The sequence below is a fragment of the Camelina sativa genome, chromosome 9 (genome assembly GCF_030686135.1).
Source record: "Camelina sativa cultivar CO46 ecotype springtype chromosome 9, ASM3068613v1".
Lineage (NCBI taxonomy): Eukaryota > Viridiplantae > Streptophyta > Magnoliopsida > Brassicales > Brassicaceae > Camelina > Camelina sativa.
The window spans coordinates 3894436-3916439 of record NC_141888.1 but is presented as its reverse complement, the minus strand read 5'-3'; the positions used below and the strand labels follow the sequence as shown (position 1 = coordinate 3916439).

At 32.0% G+C, this 22004-nt stretch overlaps 1 protein-coding gene and 2 long non-coding RNA genes across 11 annotated transcripts; 1 reads left to right on the top strand and 2 right to left on the bottom strand.

The window, feature by feature from the left end:
• The first annotated feature begins 283 nt into the window (after positions 1–283).
• LOC104710367 (uncharacterized) lies at positions 284–831 on the top strand. The gene has a single exon (XM_010426946.3). It carries the CDS (start codon positions 368–370, stop codon positions 746–748), a length of 381 nt encoding a protein of 126 aa, XP_010425248.1. The 5' UTR covers positions 284–367; the 3' UTR covers positions 749–831.
• A 4652-nt stretch (positions 832–5483) lies between these two features.
• On the bottom strand, positions 5484–13508 carry LOC104710366 (uncharacterized). Of its 2 annotated transcripts, none has more exons than XR_015565786.1 (10): positions 13276–13508; positions 13119–13175; positions 7607–7640; positions 7428–7513; positions 7214–7319; positions 7017–7125; positions 6866–6929; positions 6583–6670; positions 6376–6501; positions 5484–6282 (listed from the first exon to the last, which is right to left on the bottom strand). It is a non-coding gene; the product is annotated as an uncharacterized LOC104710366 (long non-coding RNA). The 2 variants fall into 2 exon arrangements; XR_755000.3 differs by having other exon boundaries at positions 7256–7319; positions 13276–13473.
• A 3890-nt stretch (positions 13509–17398) lies between these two features.
• LOC104710365 (uncharacterized) lies at positions 17399–21729 on the bottom strand. 8 transcript variants are annotated; one of them, XR_015567211.1, is made up of 7 exons: positions 21169–21729; positions 20911–20945; positions 19196–20798; positions 18833–19066; positions 18470–18560; positions 18107–18219; positions 17399–17721 (listed from the first exon to the last, which is right to left on the bottom strand). It is a non-coding gene; the product is annotated as an uncharacterized LOC104710365 (long non-coding RNA). The 8 variants fall into 8 exon arrangements; XR_015567213.1 differs by having other exon boundaries at positions 20883–20945; positions 21163–21405; XR_015567214.1 differs by having other exon boundaries at positions 20883–20945; positions 21166–21405.
• Positions 21730–22004: the final 275 nt, after the last annotated feature.

Below are 22004 nucleotides of genomic sequence, written 5' to 3'. Positions count from 1 at the left end.
TCTTCTCCACGTTAACCATGATCACACAACTCACACAACTTCTTCTTCTTGGTCTTCCTTAATTTTTTTGTTTAGTCTTTGTTTAAATGTTAAAAATATACAGATGACTTCCTTAATACCAAAAGTCAAATCAAACCGTGACGTCATAACACTTTCGCTTAAACGTATCTCCTATGACGTCATTCATCATCAATCAATCTCAACCGTCCATATATTGTATCGGCTGACAATATCCACCGTTCAAATCTCACACCGACGCCTCTATAAAAGAGAGTTCCAATTATATTTTCCGAAAGTATTATGAGCCAAAACATTGTCTAAAGCCTAAAACGACGCCGTCGACGTTTTCTTGTTTGGCTAAAAAAAAATGAGTTCGGTGATGATGAAAGATGAACGGAGGCGAGAAGAAGAAGAAGAAGAAGATAACGGCAGCAAATCTGAAGTCGTACGGACGGTGACGGAGGAAGAGGTTGATGAGTTTTTCAAGATATTACGGAGAGTACACGTGGCGGCACGAACGGCTGCGAAAGTTAACGGCGGTGATGATTATGATGATGAGCGAAGGTTACTACCGTCTAAGAAGAGGAAACGGAGTCAGAGTAGTAACGGCGTTCGTGACGGGGTGTTAGATGGGATCAATCGGGTCGGGTCACTGGGCTTGGATTTGGATCTGAACTGTAAACCGGAACCAGACGGCGTTAATTTGCCTTGTAGTCCTTCTACTTTACGTCCAATAATTAAATTTTAATGTATTACTAATTATCATTATTACTATAAAAATATTTAATTAAAGTTATGAATAAGACCTTAAATATGATTTTTTGTCTTAAATTACATGGTGAATTCTTGCCTTTAATAAATCTCTTGTTTCACAAATTCTACGACTTATATTGGTCAAAAAGTTCCTAAAACCAGAAGAAAAAAAATATTTATACAATATGATTAGTTACATAATGCATAAAGTTTAGATTCAATTATGCAAAATCATACAAATGATTTGAGAATAATGTTTCCCATAATCAAGTGAATATAACAACTTTATATTACTAACTAACGTGTATTATTCGTTTTGTATTAGCTTTTAGTGATATACGTAAATCATAAATGTTGAGCTAGCTAGTAAAATTGTTGCACTGTAGTCCATTTCTTGTGATATTAATAATTTAATATACGCCGTTATATCGTTTCTGTACTATAGGATTATGAATTTATATTTTTTTTTATTTTACGACATAAGTTTCAGCAATTTTAATGTTTTTATAATTCTTTCCCAGTGCTCCCAAAAGAATCTAGAGTTAATTGGGCCTGAAGAAAAAGTCAGGCTAATAAGATATTAAGCCTATTTAATATACCCTTATTTTAGCCCAAACACTTGGCAAAAAGAATCACCAGTTCACCACTACTAGCCTGCGTTATAAAAATATTTTAGATTACTATAGATCATAATAACCATCAATATTGCATACTTTTTTTTTTGTCAAACCAATATACTATGTATTTAAAACAAACATAAAAATCATATCCTTCAAAAATCAAATTATATCCTTTAAAACCTTTTAACAAGTTATTGAATTTATTTGATATATTTGAACTATAATAGTAGGCCTCTTATAATATTTTTAGATTATTTAGATTGGATACATCCGTGTGTCTTCCAGTTTTTTCTCATTCAATTGAAAAATCATTGGGAAAAAAGCTTAAAAATACCTCATCTATTTTTTATTTGGACGTTTAATACCTCGTCTTTTTTTTTTGGAAGAAAAATACATCATTTAATTAAAAGATGCGATTTAATACCTAAACTAATAAATTTTGTTAGTTTCATACCTACGCTTTTTTGACAAAAATATAATTCCGTTTTTACCCTTACTATATCAAATAATAATTAATTTTAAATAATATGACATTAATTTATAAGTTTATTTGAATTATTATTTATTTTAATTACAATTTTGTTTTACAAAAAAATACAATCATCTTCATCAAACTCTAATTCATGTTTATTCTCCTCTCTCGCTTTCACAGACTTGGTCATATCATTTAACATAAAATAAAATTAATTTTAATTTAAATACACTTATAAATTAATTAAAATAAAATTAATTAAAATAAAATTAATTTTAATTCAAATAAACTTATAAATTAATGTCATATCATTTAAAATTAATTATTAATTGATATAGTAAGGGTAAAAATGGAAGTTTATTTAAATATTTAAAATAAAATTTTTAAAATAAAATTAATTCTAATTCAAATAAACTTATAAATTAATGTCATATCATTTAAAATTAATTATTAATTGATATAGTAAGGGTAAAAACAGAATTTTATTTAAATATTTAAAACAAAATTGTAATTAAAATAAATAATTTTAATTCAAATAAACTTATAAAATAATGTCATATCATTTAAAATTAATTATTAATTGATATAGTAAGGGTAAAAACGGAATTTTGTTTTTGTCAACAAATCGTATGTATGAAACTAACAAAATTTATTAGTTTAGGTATTAAATCGCACGTTTTAATTAAATGATGTATTTTTCTTCCAACCAAAAAAGACGAGGTATTAAACGTCCAAATAAAAAATAGATGAGGTATTTTTAAGCTTTTTTCCCAAAAATCATTTGATATTTTTTTCCATGTTTTTCTTGTTCGTATGAGACAAACATACTTTATTTTAAGTCAGTAATTACAATAGGTCTACATGTTCAATATTTTTCAAAAACTTAAACAAAATTTCTTCGCTGATTGAATCAGTTTTGAAAATTGAAATTCACATGCACCACCAATATTTTGCTGATCTCAAAGTCGAGTCATCTTATTAATATATTCTCCAATGACATCTTTGTTAACAAAAGAAAATACTAATAAAAATGCATAGTTATATTGAAGTTGTGAACCGTGTATGCGTAGAGTGACAGATGAAGTTGGACAGAAACTTCGCACAAGAGGAAAAACGAGTTTTCTTTGGTGTGTGCAAGTTGTGAATCTAATCACAACCATCCATTTCAAGGTGACGTGCTATCGTTTTATTCCCTCTCTTTGTAATGAAACTTAAAAGTTAATTGAATAAGTCAAAAGTGGATGATAGGATAATAGAACTATATAACACGATATGATATGATTAAAGCAGATTAACATCTTTTCCTTTTGTTTTATATACATATGCTCAAATTTTCTACATCTTTCTAAGACACACAATGAAAGTCTAATCACAATAGTTTAGTAGTTGAAGACTTATTTTGTTAGTCAAGCAAGACTTATTAATTAGAAAAAAATTAATCTATAATCTTCCTTAGTTTGGAGATAGTTTTCTATTGTTGACATATATGTTGGTTAAAGAAACGTAAAACAATTTAATGGAGCGATGAAAACGAAGTAGAGTCGTACGTAATAGGGTTGGCCTTTGTTAGATAATTGGATTAGGTGACAATTTTTTAGGTAGGTTTAGTGATTTACTAACTGCTATTTTCCTAACAAAAGATCATTGTATGCTCCATCTTAATTTTTAAACTGACATTCACCTTTTTTTAGGGGTCATGGAAGGCTTTTTTTTGTTGGGATCAAACTGAAAATGTCAAGGAAGTCATCTTATAATAATTTCACCTAAACGTATTGAATAAAACTTGGCTAAAACATTACATAAAGTTAACAGATTGAGTTTAAGAAGAAAAAAGACAACTCTAGAGTAACATGGTGATAACTTCAGAGCTTTGCATCTAGAGTTATCGTGGACCATCAATAGCACAAGTACGGTTTTAGTAGTTATGGTGACGGCTTCACAGCTTTGCATCTAGAGTTATCGTGGACCATCAATAGTACAAGTACGATTTTGGTAGTTATGGTGATGGCTTCACAGCTTTGCATCTAAAGTAACATGTTTCAGGGAAAGAAAAAAAAAGGATATGAAATGGAAACCCAAATTTTAATCGAATTATATGAGTAAAATGATAGAGAAAAAATGAATTAACAAGTTGAATTATTAGGAATTTTCTGATGGAGAAAGATAGGAATGGGCTACCATCTCTACACCTTTGTTCTTCGCTTTTGCAAATTTGATACAATTTCTTTTTCTACTTTGGAAACAAAGCATCTCGTGGAAAATACGTCTAATTAACATAATAAACAAATTTGTACATCCAAATTAAGTGGTTAGATTCATACAACATTAATACTCAATAGTACATACAGGAATATTAAGTTATTGCATTAACAATGAATACTACTCTAACTTTTCGTTTGTTTAATTTATTTAATAAAACAAATAATATTATTTAATATAAATAAGTAATTTTTGTCTTTTTATTTTATTTTATTTTGTAATATCTCTTAGGGGATATTGATGTAATACTAATTTTTCCCTTTGAGAAATCAGGAAAATCACCACTGAAACAAAAATTAAATAGATGGCCATTTAATTCATATTGTTAGGTCCATTACATTATTAAACTCAAATACAGTTGAAATGACCCTATTCTATCATCTTCAACATTTCCTTCTCTTTCTTGTGCAATGAGAAATTTGTGTGCCTCTCCTATTTTTTTCTATATATTCATAAAAAAAAATTCAATTTCATATATTTCAGTCTCATATACTACTAAAAATTAAGATATATTTATTTTTTCTCATATGCAATAGTATGAAAATATTTAAAATGAATACGAAATAATCAAGAAGCAAATATATGGTTTTCAATGAGGATAATTGGTTATTATTATTATTATTCTTTTTTTCCTTCGAACTACTTTATAAATTAAGCGTTTACATAGTCATTGGTTATTATTTTTTTAAGACAGGTTTGAGATAATTGATTGTTTCTGTTGACAAAAAAAAAAAAAAAGAATTGATTGTTTCTATATGATCATCATTTTCCCTCTTTTTCGAAAAGTCTTTCATGAAACTGAAAATTTGTTTTGTTTCGAAAACGATTGTTTCGGTCGTTTCATAACAAAAACGCTATTCCAAACAAAGATTACAACTTGAACAATTTTGTTTGGATTACACAAGGACAGTATATTTGACCACCTAAATGACGTGTTAGACGTAACATAAGCATACAAATTCGAAAAATTATTAGTTATTGATAACCATTGTATTTTGTGGCTGTCTCGTTTATTTTAGAAGAAATGAATGATTCAACCTTTTTTTTGGGTGCTAAAGTATTATTGGTACAAGTTTAGATGCTAATCAATCATCAACACTTGAGCAACTTTTAAATATTGAGCAATCAAGAAAATTCTTATACCCATCTGATATCGACATACCTTAAGGCTTTTTTTACGTTTTACCATTCTCAGATTGAGACCTGTAACGGGAAAATTCTAGCTCTTTCGGAAATTGTGTATATGTTCATTTGCCGTGGTCATATATACTGAAAGTGAATTTATAGTAACAGTTAAAATTTTGGATAATACGCTGATATAATAATAAATATTTTTATTTGTTTTTAAATATTGAAATCGTCACAAAACAAAAACCATGTTGATGAGCATGCTAATATATAAGTTAATTCCATATATATACATAAAGTAAAGTTGTACGGTTACATTTCCGGTTAGTTGCACCTACAATTTACAAAAGCGACTGTAAAACCTAACCACCGATGATCTAGTAGTGTCGGAATCATGTGACGTGTACCGACATCTAAACCATTTAAATGAAAAAAATAAAGAGATAATGATCGATTAAATTTCCTTAACATAATAACATAATTGTTTGGATTCTTTAATAGTCCAACTCATGTAAAAGAACATGCAAGAGTTACTTTTATAGTAGGGATTGCTTTTACGGTAGAAAAACAAGTTGCAGCTTCAATAGAAACTTTTTTACTAGTGTGAACTTAACCTTACCATCTTTTAACGCATCTCTCCCTTCTTAGCATAATTTATGTGCTTTGTTTGGAAGGAAGGCTAAAAAAACAATTCAATTTTTCCACATTTTTGCGCTTTAAAACACTATATTTTCTTAGTTTTTGTACCCAATGTACGAATATTTGGGAGTTTTACCTCATTTCTTTTACCTGTAAACCAATTTATGAATATTTGAGAGTTTTTTTAAGCTCACTTTTACCTGTAAGCCAATTTATGAATATTTGGGAGTTTTAGCTCACTTCTTTTATCTGTAAGCTCAATTTTTTAAGCTCACTTTTACCTGTAAGCCAATTTATGAATATTTGAGAGTTTTAACTCACTTCTTTTACCTGTAAGCTCAATTTATGAATACTAGACTTGGTGCATCTAAAAACACCAGAAAAAAGGATACGTCATCCTCCATTAAAAACCTGAAAGTAATTGCAACAAAAACCAAAGAGTCTGATGATGTAATCATTTATTTTTGCTTTCAAATATTAGCTCAGCTTTTGTTTTTTTTTTACCTTCTATTTACTGTCCGATAGTCCCCAGTGTTCCCTCTAGTAAATTTCAACCTGCTGTAGCTTCCTTCGCATTCATCAGTATTGCTTGAAATCCAACCTATTAGTGGACCACATATGACTACTTCTCTGCTTGCAAACATGACAATCGGGGTTATTCTAATATATAACAATGGAGCAAGAACCCATGTTTGTAAACACAAAACACACCTGATTCAAAGTTAGTGGTCCAGTTTTATCGCCGCAAATAGTGGTGGCAGGACCCATTGCCTCACAAGCAAGCAGATAGCCTCCGCACCTGTATAAAAGAACTTCTAAAAGAATCATATATTGTTCCCTCCCATCGTACAAGTAACATAGTGAGAAGGTAAAATAAGCATACCAAAGCCTACAAGCAAATAATAATCAGCAAAGAGAAGTTAACTCTCTCGTATGAAACTACCACAAGAAAGTAGTGGAAGAGTCTGATATAGCCAAGATAGGAAATACATACGTTAAAGTGATAGCTAATGGAAGACCGTCAGGCACTGCCACTATGAGTCTACGACAATTGTAACCTGCAGCAATAGCCGAGTATTAGCATTTCTAAAGCAAGTTAAAGATTTTTACTGCCAGATCCCTAATAGACTTAGATGGAAACATACCGCTACAGTAACAACTTTGATCACATCATCAACGACATGACCAATATTTGTCTTCCCTTTAACAAATTGAAGGCCTTAACCTCTGTTTTTTGTGTAACCTGTGAAATATCTGTAAAACAAAGAGGACATCATATGGCTGAGTTCCAAAATAATAACCAGGAAAGATATGGCTGAGTCAGAAGAATCACTAGCACAACATTTAAGAGTAGCTAAAATAACCAGTGAAAGGGTTTCTTCACCATTGTCTCCAGAGATACTGGCCATCAACAAACCCCATCAAGTGTTGACTCTAACAACAGTAACCTTGCAGAAAGAAAAGACCATTCATATCACACAAATGGAAGAGAATACAACTCTCTCCTCCGAGATAAGTTCTGATATGTAACTAGAAAATTTTGGGAGGAATCCTACCAGCATAACACCATTTCCATCTGCCACTTTACACCCACACATAAGTAATAGGTCCTTCCTAGAGTCACTCTTAACCTAAAAAGCGACTGGTAAGAGTTACACCAAAAAGAAACGAGAAAATCAGCAACTTCACTCGAGTATATTAATATAACATGGAGCAGCAACGAAAACAGCCTCACCTTCTTTGCTCCAAGAAATCAATCGCTTTAAAACCTGCAATTGTAAATAACAGTCATTAGAAACAAAGATAGTTGTGAAGTTGATCATATAATTTGGGATAAAACTTACTTTAGTATTCTACAATCCATTTGTATGGACGACATGGAAATAATCCATTACCAACCATTACCAAATTCCAAATCATTCATCCACTACCATATAACTCACCTTACTACTAGTATCCGACTTAGCCGAGGCATTTGTATAGTCAACACGGGACAGACATTCATTTATGCACCACCATCAATCCATTTCTGATTTATAAACTCATTTTATGATTAACATAAGACTGAGCCGAGGCATTTGTTGTAAAGGCAACACGGGACAGTCATTCATTCATGCACCACCATCAATTTGTTTCTGATTTATAAACTCATCTTATGATTAACATATACTGAGCCGAGGCATTTGATATATAGGCAACACAATCTGTTTTTGATTTACAAACTCATCTTATGAATAACATAAGACTGAGCCGAGGCATTTGAAGTATAGGCAACACAATCCATTTCTGATTTGCAAACTCATCTTATGAATAACATAAGACTGAGCCGAGGCATTTGAAGTATAGGCAACACAATCTGTTTCTGACTTGCAAACTCATCTTATGATTAACAGAAGATTGAGCAGAGGCATTTGTAGAGGCAACAAGGGACTGTTAATTTATATTAACTCATTCATTCATGCACCACCATCAATCCGTTTATGATTTACAAACTCATCTTATGAATAACATAAGACTGAGCCGAGGCATTTGATATATAGGCAACACAACCCGTTTTTGATTTACAAACTCATCTTATGAATAACATAAGACTGAGCCGAGGCATTTGATATATAGGCTACACAATCCGATTTTGATTTACAAACTCATCTTATAAATAACATAAGACTGAGACGAGGCATGTGTAGAGGCAACAAGGGACAGTTAGAGAGGTAATTTAAATTACCTCATTCCTTCATGCACCATACCATCAATCCGTTTCTCATTTATAAACTCATCTTATGATTAACATAAGACTGAGCCGAGGCATTTTTATAGGCAACAAGGTCGTTTAGGCAACACCATCAATCCATTTCTCATTTACAAACTCATCTTGTGATTAACACAAGACTGAGCCGAGACATTTGTATAGGCAACAAGAGACAGTTAGAGAGGTAATTTAAATTACCTCGTGAACCACACCATCAATCCGTTTCTCATTTACAAACTCATCTTGTGATTAACACAAGACTGAGCCGAGGCATTTGAATAGGCAACAAGAGACAGTTAGAGAGGTAATTTAAATTACCTCATTCATTCATGAACCACACCATCAATCCGTTTCTCATTTACAAACTCATCTTGGGATTAACACAAGACTGAGCAGGCATTTGTATAGGCAACAAGTGAGAGTTAGAGATGTAATTTGAATTACCTCATTCATTCATGAACCACACCATCAATCCGTTTCTCATTTGTAAACTCATCTTATGATTAACATAAGACTGAGCCGAGGCATTTGTATAGGCAACAGAGGACAAATCATTTCTCATTTATAAACTCATCTTATGATTAACATAAGACTGAGCGGAGGCATTTGAATAGGCAACAAGGTCGTTTAGGCAACACCATCAATCCATTTCTCATTTACAAACTCATCTTGTGATTAAAACAAGACTGAGCCGAGGCATTTGTATAGGCAACAAGGGACAGTTAGAGAGGTAATTTAAATTACCTCATTCATTCATGAACCACACCATCAATCCATTTCTCATTTGTAAACTCATCTTATGATTAACATAAGACTGAGCCGAGGCATTTGTATAGGCAACAAGATCGTTTAGGCAACACCATCAATCCATTTTTCATTTACACTCATCTTGTGATTAACACAAGACTGAGCCGAGGCATTTGTATTGGCAACAAGGAACAGTTAGAGAGGTAATTTAAATAACCTCATTCATTCATGAACCACACCATCAATCCATTTCTCATTTAAAAAATCATCTTGTGATTAACAAGAGACTGAGCCGAGGCATTTGTATAGGCAACAAGAGACAGTGAGAGAGGTAATTTAAATTACCTCATTCATTCATGAATGACACCATCAATCCATTTCTCATTTGTATACTCATCTTATGATTAACATAAGATTGAGCCGTGGCATTTGTATAGGCAACAAGATCGTTTAGGAAACACCATCAATCCATTTTTCATTTACAAACTCATCTTGTGATTAACACAAGACTGAGCCGAGGCATTTGTATAGGCAACAAGGGACAGTGAGAGAGTTAATTTAAATTACCTCATTCATTCATGAACCACACCATCAATCCGTTTCTCATATGTATACTCATCTTATGATTAACATAGGACTGAGCCGAGGCATTTGTATAGGCAACAAGGGACAAATCGTTTCTCATTTATAAACTCATCTTATGATTAACATAAGACTGAGCCGAGACATTTGTATAGGCAACAAGATCGTTTAGGCAACACATCAATCCATTTCTCATTTACAAACTCATCTTGTGATTAAAACAAGACTGAGCCGAGGCATTTGTATAGGCATCAATCCATTTCTCATTTACAAACTCATCTTGTGATTAACACGAGACTGAGCCGAGGCATTTGTATAGGCAACAAGGGACAGTTAGAGAGGTAATTTAAATTACCTCATTCATTCATGAATGACACCATCAATCCGTTTCTCATTTGTATACTCATCTTATAATTAACATAAGACTGAGCCGAGGAATTTATATAGGCAACAAGGGACAAATTGTTTCTCATTTATAAACTCATCTTATGATTAACATAAGACTGAGCCGAGGCATTTGTATAGGCAACAAGATCGTTTAGGCAACACATCAATCCATTTCTCATTTACAAACTCATCTTGTGATTAAAACAAGACTGAGCCGAGGCATTTGTATAGGCAACAAGGTCGTTTAGGCAACACCATCAATCCATTTCTCATTTACAAACTCATCTTGTGATTAACACGAGACTGAGCCGAGGCATTTGTATAGGCAACAAGGGACAGTTAGAGAGGTAATTTAAATTACCTCATTCATTCATGAATGACACCATCAATCCGTTTCTCATTTGTATACTCATCTTATAATTAACATAAGACTGAGCCGAGGAATTTATATAGGCAACAAGGGACAAATTGTTTCTCATTTATAAACTTATCTTATGATTAACATAAGACTTGAGCCGAGGCATTTGTATAGGCAACAAGATCGCTTAGGCAACACCATCAATCCATTTCTCATTTACAAACTCATCTTGTGATTAAAAGAAGACTGAGCCGAGGCATTTGTATAGGCAACAAGGTCGTTTAGGCAACACCATCAATCCATTTCTCATTTACAAACTCATCTTGTGATTAACACGAGACTGAGCCGAGGCATTTGTATAGGCAACAAGGGACAGTTAGAGAGGTAATTTAAATTACCTCATTCATTCATAAATGACACCATCAATCCGTTTCTCATTTGTATACTCATCTTATAATTAACATAAGACTGAGCCGAGGAATTTATATAGGCAACAAGGGACAAATTGTTTCTCATTTATAAACTCATCTTTTGATTAACATAAGACTTGAGCCGAGGCATTTGTATAGGCAACAAGATCGTTTAGGCAACACCATCAATCCATTTCTCATTTACAAACTCATCTTGTGATTAAAACAAGACTGAGCCGAGGCATTTGTATAGGCAACAAGGGACAGTTAGAGAGGTAATTTAAATTACCTCATTCATTCATGAACCACACCATCAATCCGTTTTCATTTGTAAACTCATCTTATGATTAACATAAGACTGAGCCGAGGCATTTGTATAGGCAACAAGGTCGTTTAGGCAACACCATCAATCCATTTTACATTTACAAACTCATCTTGTGATTAAAACAAGACTGAGCCGAGGCATTTGTATAGGCATCAATCCATTTCTCATTTACAAACTCATCTTGTGATTAACACGAGACTGAGCCGAGGCATTTGTATAGGCAACAAGGGACAGTTAGAGAGGTAATTTAAATTACCTCATTCATGAATGAATGACACCATCAATCCGTTTCTCATTTGTATACTCATCTTATAATTAGCATAAGACTGAGCCGAGGCATTTATATAGGCAACAAGGGACAAATTGTTTCTCATTTATAAACTCATCTTATGATTAACATAAGACTGAGCCGAGGCATTTGTATAGGCAACAAGATCGTTTAGGCAACACATCAATCCATTTCTCATTTACAAACTCATCTTGTGATTAAAACAAGACTGAGCCGAGGCATTTGTATAGGCAACAAGGTCGTTTATGCAACACCATCAATCCGCTTCTCATTTATAAACTCATCTTATGATTAACATAAGACTGAGCCAAGGCATTTTTATAGGCAACAAGGTCGTTTAAGCAACACCATCAATCCATTTCTCATTTACAAACTCATCTTGTGATTAACACGAGACTGAGCCGAGGCATTTGTATAGGCAACAAGGGACAGTTAGAGAGGTAATTTAAATTACCTCATTCATTCATGAATGACACCATCAATCCGTTTCTCATTTGTATACTCATCTTATAATTAACATAAGACTGAGCCGAGGAATTTATATAGGCAACAAGGGACAAATTGTTTCTCATTTATAAACTCATCTTATGATTAACATAAGACTTGAGCCGAGGCATTTGTATAGGCAACAAGATCGTTTAGGCAACACCATCAATCCATTTCTCATTTACAAACTCATCTTGTGATTAAAACAAGACTGAGCCGAGGCATTTGTATAGGCAACAAGGGACAGTTAGAGGTAATTTAAATTACCTCATTCATTCATGAACCACACCATCAATCCGTTTTCATTTGTAAACTCATCTTATGATTAACATAAGACTGAGCCGAGGCATTTGTATAGGCAACAAGGGACAAATCGTTTAGGCAACACCATCTATCAGTCTAACTCATCTTTTAATTAGTATAAGACTGAGCCGAGGCATAAGAGACAGTTAGAGAGGTAATTTAAATTACCTCATTAATGTGTTGGTGAACACCCGTTGTGATCATAAAACGTAAACACATACAAAACAAACAAAAACAAGCACATGAAAAGAAACAAACACAACCAGATGAAGAAACAAGAATGTGAAACTCAAGAAAAAAAAAAAGTCGTATGATTCAACTTAACTCCAAGACATAATCTTGGATCTGAAAATAGGAAAAACAAAACACTGAACCGAGAAAACTTGGAAAACAAAAGAAAAATTGAAGCCATCAACATAATTAACCACAAACTAGACCAAAGACAGACCAAACAAACAAATCCCTAATGTAACCCAAAAGATCAATTGAAGCCGTCAACATAAATTAACCACAAACTAGACCACATGACTTGTAGGTACGCGAAAAAAAAAAAGACAAGCTTTAGAGAGAATGTAAGCAATTAAAAAAAGGAACTTTAGAATCATAAGTACCTCTTCGAAGAACTTTCACAAGCGGAACACTTGAATGATGATCTTGTGGATGAAACCCTAATCACAAAAGAGACATATAAAACCCAATTATCCTTGAATTCAGAAACCAAATATAAAAGAAATAACAATATCTACTTGAAAAAAGAACAATCTTTACCTGAGATTTCCAAGACCTTAGATCGGTAAAAGTCGGGAAGAATCAAACAGTGATGCGGCAGTAAAACCCTAATCAAAGAAATCTACGGCAGAATCGAAGATTGGGGAAAAAAATTCAAAGCTGTGCGCATCGTTTCGCCGAAAACCCTAATTTGATAATCGTTGAGAAAAGTGTTAAAGCACTGTTGCCTTTGTCTCTGTATATTTAGAGACACATCTGATTGTTTAAACTACGTCGTAGTGGCACATGAAAAAAAAAAAAAGGAAATACTGTAAACGAAAAAGAAAATATTGAGATGACAGCTGTGATGGCAATTTAGGAGCGTGCGTCAAAACTACGTCGTTATAGAACGGTACCTTGCGTCAAACGAGCTCCGGTGGCGGTGGATGCGCTTGATCCAGGCCCATAGTGATTTTAGGGCCAATAATTTGTTCTCTCGCCTAGTTACGGATTTATCTTTATAATTATCATCATCTTTTTTTTTTCAACAATATGCACTGGTTCAAATCAAATTGGCAAGTGGCTGTTGTGAGTCAGAACTACGTCGTTAGCCTTTGTCTCTGTATATGTTTAGACACATCTGATTTGCTAAAAACTGCGTCGTTGGCTCGGAGCGGCACGTTGCATTGTTTAGTTCTTTTATTTATTTACCAAATAACATTTCCTTGTTCTGTCTGTCTGTCTGTCTACTCTAGATATTTTCCATATGTAAATTAGAAATCTTAAATAGTTGATAGAAAAACAAAACAGAGAAATATATCTATGGACTAACAGAAACTATATCCAACTATGCATCCGTTCCCTTTTAGGCTCCTAAAGCTTCCCGTAATAATCTTTTTCATCCAACCAAATAATCACCCTTTACATCAATTAAAGAAAACAAAATTTTATTATATACTAGATATTCAGTCACCGTATACCGCCAGACTATATTTTTCTGTTTAGAAATATAATTTTTTTTTTATATTAACTATATATGTATATAATATATTATATATTTTTTAATCTACTATACTTTTACATCAATACATTATATAGTGTATAATTTCTATTGTCTAGTAGTTGTTTTATTTACAAGTTAGGATATCCTTATTATTCATCAAATTTAATTTAGTCAAACAAATATATTTTTATGATTTTTCTTTTTCATTTACAATAATAGTATTACATAATATATTATATTTTTATAATTATATGATTATACTATAATGTATTGAAGATAAATAATAATTGTAAAATTAATGTTAAAAGTATGATTGTAAATAAGTTCCAATTCCAGAATTTATTTCATAAATATCTCCAAAAATGTATATATAGATTTACACAATTGTTGGTGTTGGGTTTCGACGATCGTAAGACCCATAGGAAAGGCCCAATAAGTAGTAATTGTCGCTCGAGATAATGGGCCTGGTGGAGGCCCAGAGAGTAGGGTCGTATGGAGGAGACGCCAAGTCAAAGTCTGGGAGAGGATCTCAGAATCACGGGCCGAGATTGTTGGAAGAGATAGTTTCGAAGCCAGTTTTCTATTTAAATAGTCGGATTTTGATTAGAAAACACACATGTAATTTTTGAACAAGACAACAAATTCAAATCAATACAAAATCCAGTTCGACATTCTTCATTGTTTTTGTCGATTTATATCGAAAGTCTGCCCAGATCTTATTTTCCATTAAAATTCCTTAAATTGTTGTTTCTGATATCAACAACAACACAGAGCCAAAAAGGAACAAACAATGTGAAAAATAGAATTTCGAATGCCATTACAAAGCCAACTCTATTAAACCAGTTTAATTTGGCTTAAGATATCTTTTAATCGAAAGAAGAAAAAAAAATTATATTCTAAAGGATGTTATAGTTAATCTTGACCTTATTTTTATTTGTCTACATCTCAAACAGAGAGTCATCGATATGATTTGGAGGCGCAATAACATGCGAAATTATGCACTTCTCTAACAAAATTGTAGGTTTCACGTTCAACATAACAACTGTAATTAATACAGGCCATGTCAGGCCACAAGCGTCTGAGTAGAAAGAAATAAAACTACAGTTTCACTGATACGTTTCGTTCGGTTTTGTATATCCCCTATGGTCGTTAGGTTATTGCATAATATTTTATTTAAAAAAAAAACTTTTAAAAATAATCATATAAATTATATTTTATTCTAAAATTATAATATAAATAAAAAAAAGTTCTAATCTGTGTTAGAACAAGGATCTTAATCTAATATTAAGTTATTACATTAACAATAAATACTACTCTAACTTTTCGTTTGTTTAATTTAGTTAATACAATAAATAATATTATTTAATATAAATAATTAATTTTTGTCTTTTTATTTTATTTTAATTTGTAATATCTCTTAGATGATATTGATGTAATACTAATTTTTCCTTTTGAGAAATCAGGAAAATCACCATTGAAACAAAAATTAAATAGATGGCCATTTAATTCATACTGTTAGGTATATTACATATTAAACTCAAATACAGTTGAAATGACCCTATTCTATCATCTTCAACATTTCCTTCTCTTTCTTGTGCAATGAGAAATTTGTGTGCCTCTCCTATTTTTTTCTATATATTCATAAAAGAAATTCAATTTCATATACTTCAGTCTCATATACTACTAAAAAATTAAAATATATTTATTTTTCTCATATGCAATAGTATGAAAATATTAAAAATGAATACGATATAATCAAGAAGCAAATATATGGTTTTCAATGAGGATAATTGATTATTATTTTTTTAAGACAGGCTTGAGATAATTGATTGTTTCTGTTGACAAAATAACAAATTGATTGTTTCTATTTTTTTTTTTTTTGACAAACATTGATTGATTGTTTCTATATGATCATCATTTTCCCTCTTTTTCGAAAAGTCTTTCATGAAACTGCAAATTTGTTTTGTTTCGCAAACGTTTGTTTCGGTCGTTTCCTAACAAAAACACTATTCCAAACAAAGATTACAACTCGAACAATTTTGTTTGGATTACACAAGGACAGTATATTTGACCACCTAAATGACGTGTTAGACGTAACAAGCATACAAATTCGAAAAATTATTAGTTATTGATAACCATTATATTTTGTGGCTGTCTCGTTTATTTTAGAAGAAATGAATGATTCAACCTTTTTTTTGGGTGCTAAAGTCGTTATAAGTACAAGTTTAGATGCTAATCAATCATCAACACTTGGGCAACTTTAAATATTGAGCAATCAAGAAAATTCTTACACCCATCTGATCTTGACATACCTTAAGGCTATTTTTACGTTTTAACATTCTCAGATTCCAACGTATGTTTTGAAGGAGACTGCAAAACATTGATCTATACTTTGAAGGAGACTGCAAAACATTGATCGACCGTCTCAATGGTTCTTTACAAGATGTTTCCATTCATAGTCTATTACAAGATATCAGACACTGCTCTAGAAATTTTTCTCATGTAATTTTTTCATTTATTCATCGTATAAACAATGAGATTGTCCATTTATTAGCTAAATTGGGATGTAACACATTAGATTATTATTCAGCTCCTTCCAATCCACCTGTATGGATCATGGAACCTTTGTACTTGGACAAATTTTATTCTGAATAAATTTCTTTTGCTGAAAAAAGAAAAAAAAACATTCTCAGATTAAGACCTGTAGCGGGAAAATTCTAGCTCTTTCGGAAATTGTGTATATGTGTATTCACTTGCCGTGGTCGTATATACTTTTTTTTTTCTCAAACGCTGTGCTTGTATATACTGAAAGTGAATTTATAGTAGCAGTTAAATTTTGGATAATACACTACAAGAAAACATGAAATTAACGACTACACTATTAGTCACTATTTAGTCGCTAAATGGTGTTTTACGACCAAATAGCGACTAAAACCTGTTGTCGTAAATTGTTAGTCGGTAAGAAAAATTAGTCGTAAATTAGTCGCTAAATAGCGACTACATTACAACTAATGTTTGCAGTCGTAAGCGTAGTCGTAATGTAGTCGCTAAATTTAGCGACTACGTTACGACAAATTTTACGATTACGAACAATAGTCTTAACATAGTTGCCAAATTTAGTGACTAATTACCGACTATAGTTGTATTTATGTATTTATACAGTATTTGTACATTATTGTATTTATACAATATTTATACAAATTATAAATATATATTATTAATTGTTTTAAATATATTTAAATTATGAATAATGTTTTTTGAATACTATATTTATTATTATAAACCATGATTATAAAAAAACTGTATTACAAAATAAAATTAAAAATCATAATTAGAAATAAGAATCTTCATCCTCCTCAAAAAAACATAATTAGAAAAAAAAAAATAGATGAACAGCTACATAATAAATGGTTTGTAGCACATTCTCAATTGCTTGGTATCCCATCATTGAAGCCTAAGTAGTTCCCACTAATGTTCCCAGAGCAACTCATTTCTTCAAGTACCTTCAGAACAAACAAACAAAAAAGGTATCATGGGGACACATTTCCCAGTATCAATATAACAGAATTTCAAAATCGAGACTAGAAATGTGAAGCCATCAGAACAAGCAATTCACTATAACTAACATGTCCTCTAGCTTAAAAACGTGAGTGTGAGTATGGTGACTCTAGTTAAAGAGTGCAGACAAAACAAGTGTCTATAGATCGGGTTTACCAAATAACTCTTGACAAATTCAACAAAAAGCCTCACAAAAAGTACAACAGAGGCTGCTAAACAAATGACTCTCTGACATAATTAATAAAAGTCTCACAGCAATAAGTAGCAAAGTAAATATATTGTACCGTAATAGCAAAGGATAAGAAAATGTCTTCACAAATGAAAGTTTACCTTCCACTCTGAAATAAAGTTGTATATCATGAGCTCTGTCTAAGAGTGTGCTTGAGCATGGTGACCATGAGTATCCTTGCAACGAACAGACAAAGAACATGACCTCGCAGGTCCTACAACAAGATTCAGATTTTAGCTCGGACCCAAATTAATGCAGCTCAAATCTATGATTCTACTCACCTATCACAGAACACAAATCAATCAATAGAGCTATAAACCTAACTATATATCTGATGAATAGAAAAATGGAGAAGAATAAGAAGAAGAATTTGCACCTGCGCAAGCAAGTAATCAACTTTAACTCATTTGAACCCTAAAATATATCTGAAAATTGGAAGGTAAGGAAAAAATAACAGAGAGCACCTTTCCGGTGGCGCAACCGAAGCCGCCAAATTCAGAGCGCTCAGCATCGTATTGACGAGCTTCGCTCTCAGTGTCATCAAGGGGTTCTGATCTGTAAACAAAGCGAAAAAGAGTTCAATTATTCACATCGTGTAACATATACCTAATACTAGCAAGTGATGAACACAGAACAAGATAAGTCATAAAAATCAAAGCTTGAGATAGCTTAATTTGCTCAACCTCGTGAAAATTCTCGAATCCAAATACATTTGTAACTGAAATTTCAAGTGTCTATATCGAAATTGAGACTCTAATAGCAATGTGAAACCCCTAGGAATCTAGAGCCAATTTCTAAAAGGGAATCGAAAGCAAAGAGATAATTACGATAGGGAAATCGAGAGGGTTGCGACGAGTGAGCTTCTCTTCTCTTCCTTAGTTTACATCACGGTCAGCATCGTACGAGGGAGGCTAGAGATGATACACACCACTTGCGTCTTGAATTGCCCAATGATGAGGATTGGAGTCCTTTGGTAGTGTGTCCTGAGTGGCGGAGCAGTATGACGAGCTTCGCTCTTGGATCTGAGATCCGCAAAAATGCTATGGTACCAAATCTAAAAACTTGAGAGGATGAAAAATACGACAAGATGAGATCGAATAGAATGAAGCAACGGGAGGAGGAGAGAAAGGAGAAAGAAGAGAAAGTTAATCGGCTAAAGAGACAAAGGAGAAAGAAGAGAAGGAAAAAACCTTGTCCGTTGCAGAGAAAGGTAATCCCTCGGTGAAGGAGACGAAAGAGAAAGAAGAGTAGGAAAAAACCTTGTCCATTGGATTAAATTAATCAAAGGTTGATAGTGTAATCCATGTGTTTACATATCATCCAATAAAAAGCTTTCATATTTTAAAGAGTAATTTGTTGGATCAAAACTTTATACTTATAATATATTTTGCAATTCTGGGTCTATAATTCAGGAAATGAGATTTGAAATTTATGATTTGGGAACTGGGGTTTTGAAATTTAGAAGAATATTATATTTGATTTAGATTTAAAAATAATTTGTTTTAGGTTTTAAAATGACTAAGTTTAATAAATTTTGTAAGTATATAGTTGTTGGAAATATTGATTTATATGTAAATACTAAATAGTTTTACATATTGGTTTTATAGATATTCAATGGTTATATTTTGGCCTTTTGGGTGAATGATTTATGATTTAATTTCTATATATGAACTATAAAGGTTTTAAATTTAAGGTTAAGGGTTTTGGAGCTTTAGTTTGGGGTTTGGGGTTAAGTTTTGGTAAAAATATAAGATTTGGAAAATTATAGATATTAAAGCTTTGCTTTATGATATATATATATATATAATGGTTATGGTTTGGTTTTATGGTTTATGAATTAATTTTTAGAAGATTAAGAATTTAAACTTCAAGATTTAGATTTGATGATCTAGGTTTTGAAGTTTGGTTAAAGGTTTGGGGGTATAGGGTTTAGGGTTAAGTTTTGGAAAAATTAGATTTTACTTTAAGCATTAAAACTTGGTTTTATGTATATATAAGAATGGTTATGTTTTAGTTTTATGGTTTACAAAATAATTTCTAAGATTAAGAATTGAATTCAAGATTTAAGCTTTAAGTTTATGATTTAGGTTTTGGAGTTTGGTTAAGGGTGTGGAGTTAAATTTTGAAAATTTTGATGTTCTTAAATAGCGACTGATATACGACTTATTGGCGACCTTTACCATGAGTCGCATCATAGTCGTTAAATTAACGACTATTTCACAACTACATGTTCTGTTATGCAATATAGTCATAAAATAGTCGTTAAATTATGACTAAATTACTGACTACTGTAAACAGTCGCAAAATAACGACTATTATATGACTAAATTTTTGTAGTCGTAAAATTGTTGCCAAATAGTTGCTAAATAGTCGCTAAAAATAGCAACTACATATGTAGTCGCCATTTGTAGTTGGAAAAAGGGTTTTGTGCAAAAAAATCCTCCAATTAATATTTTTTTGCAAGAATACCTTCTACATCAAATAAATGCAGGTCAATACTATCATCTCAAAAGTCACCCGCAATATAACCCTTCTCTATATTGATGAGGTGGCAGAATAAAATTCTTGTTGTTTTTGAGGGAAAAAAACGACAAAGCATTAAAATTTATTTATTTTTAATTAAAAAAATAATTATGTCTTTGTCTTCTTCCTCCATCTCTGCAAGTTCCTTACTGGACACTAAGATTTTCAAAGGCAGCCAAGCTAAACCATGACTGATATTATCTAGAGCTAACTTAAACAATTACCCAAAACAATCGAGTTTCAGACCCATTCTCATACAACCGTCCTCGCCTGCACACACAAACCGAGAGATGCTAAGAGATCAAAAAATCAACTTCACACCACAAAGGAATACATTTTTGTTCTGTTAATCACTTGGCAAAGGATTGAAGTAACCCAAGACCTCAAGATGCTTCTCGTCTCTTGGGGATCTGCTATCTGCGGTCATAACCCAAAAAACCAAAGGATAATAACTTTATAATAGCTTTTAATTCAGGAAAAATAAGTTTGATACCCTTATTCTCATTCTTGATAGACCGTATATTAAAGATAGAAGTTCTCTTCAATATTCTTAGTTTTCTAATTAAAACGATCTTAAAAAATTAGAAGAAACTAAATTGCAATTAAGAAAAGAAAAATTAAATTGTATTCTCACAACTACCAGTGTTCACGTTCTCCACACAAGCAGCGATCTCATCTCCGGCTGTCCGGTACAGTCGACATCAACATCCATTAATTCTTTTTTTTTTTTAGAAAAATATTATCTTCATAAAGCACTTGATTGGATCCTTAAGTTTCTTTCCTATAACTTTCGATCTAAAAAAACAACGAGAGAGAAGACGAATTTTAAATATAAGGAAACAATTTTGGAATCTAAGAATTGCAATCGTAATCGAGTGAGGAACTTGCAGAGATGGAGGAAGAAGACAAAGATATAATTATTTTTTAATTAAAAATAAATAAATTTTAATGTTTTGTCGTTTTTCCCCTCAAAACAACCAGATTTTTATTCTGCCACCTCATCGAGAAGGGTTATATTGGGGGTGACTTTTGAGATGATAGTATTGATTTGCAAAAAAAAATTAATTGAAGGGTTTTTTTGCACAAAACCTTTAGAAAAACCATGTTTTTTTGTAGTGATACGCTGATATAAGTAAAAAACATTTTTATTTGTTTTTAAATATTGAAATCGTCACAAAACAAAAACCATGTTGATGAGCATGCTAATATAAGTTAATTCCATATATATATATATACATAAAGTTGTACGGTTACATTTCCGGTTAGTTGCACCTACAATTCACAAAAGCGACTGTAAAACCTAACCACCGATGATCTAGTAGTGTCGGAATCATGTGACGCGTACCGACATCTAAACCATTTAAATGAAAAAAATAAAGAGATAATGATCGATTAAATTTCCTTAAAAACATGCAAGAGTTACTAAGTAGTAAGTACCGACATAGATAGTGTACTGGGTACGTTCTGCATCGAGCT

Coding starts and splice junctions, on each gene's coding strand:
- LOC104710367 (XM_010426946.3), top strand. CDS start 368: ATGAGTTCGGTGATGATGAAAGATGAACGGAGGCGAGAAGAAGAAGAA.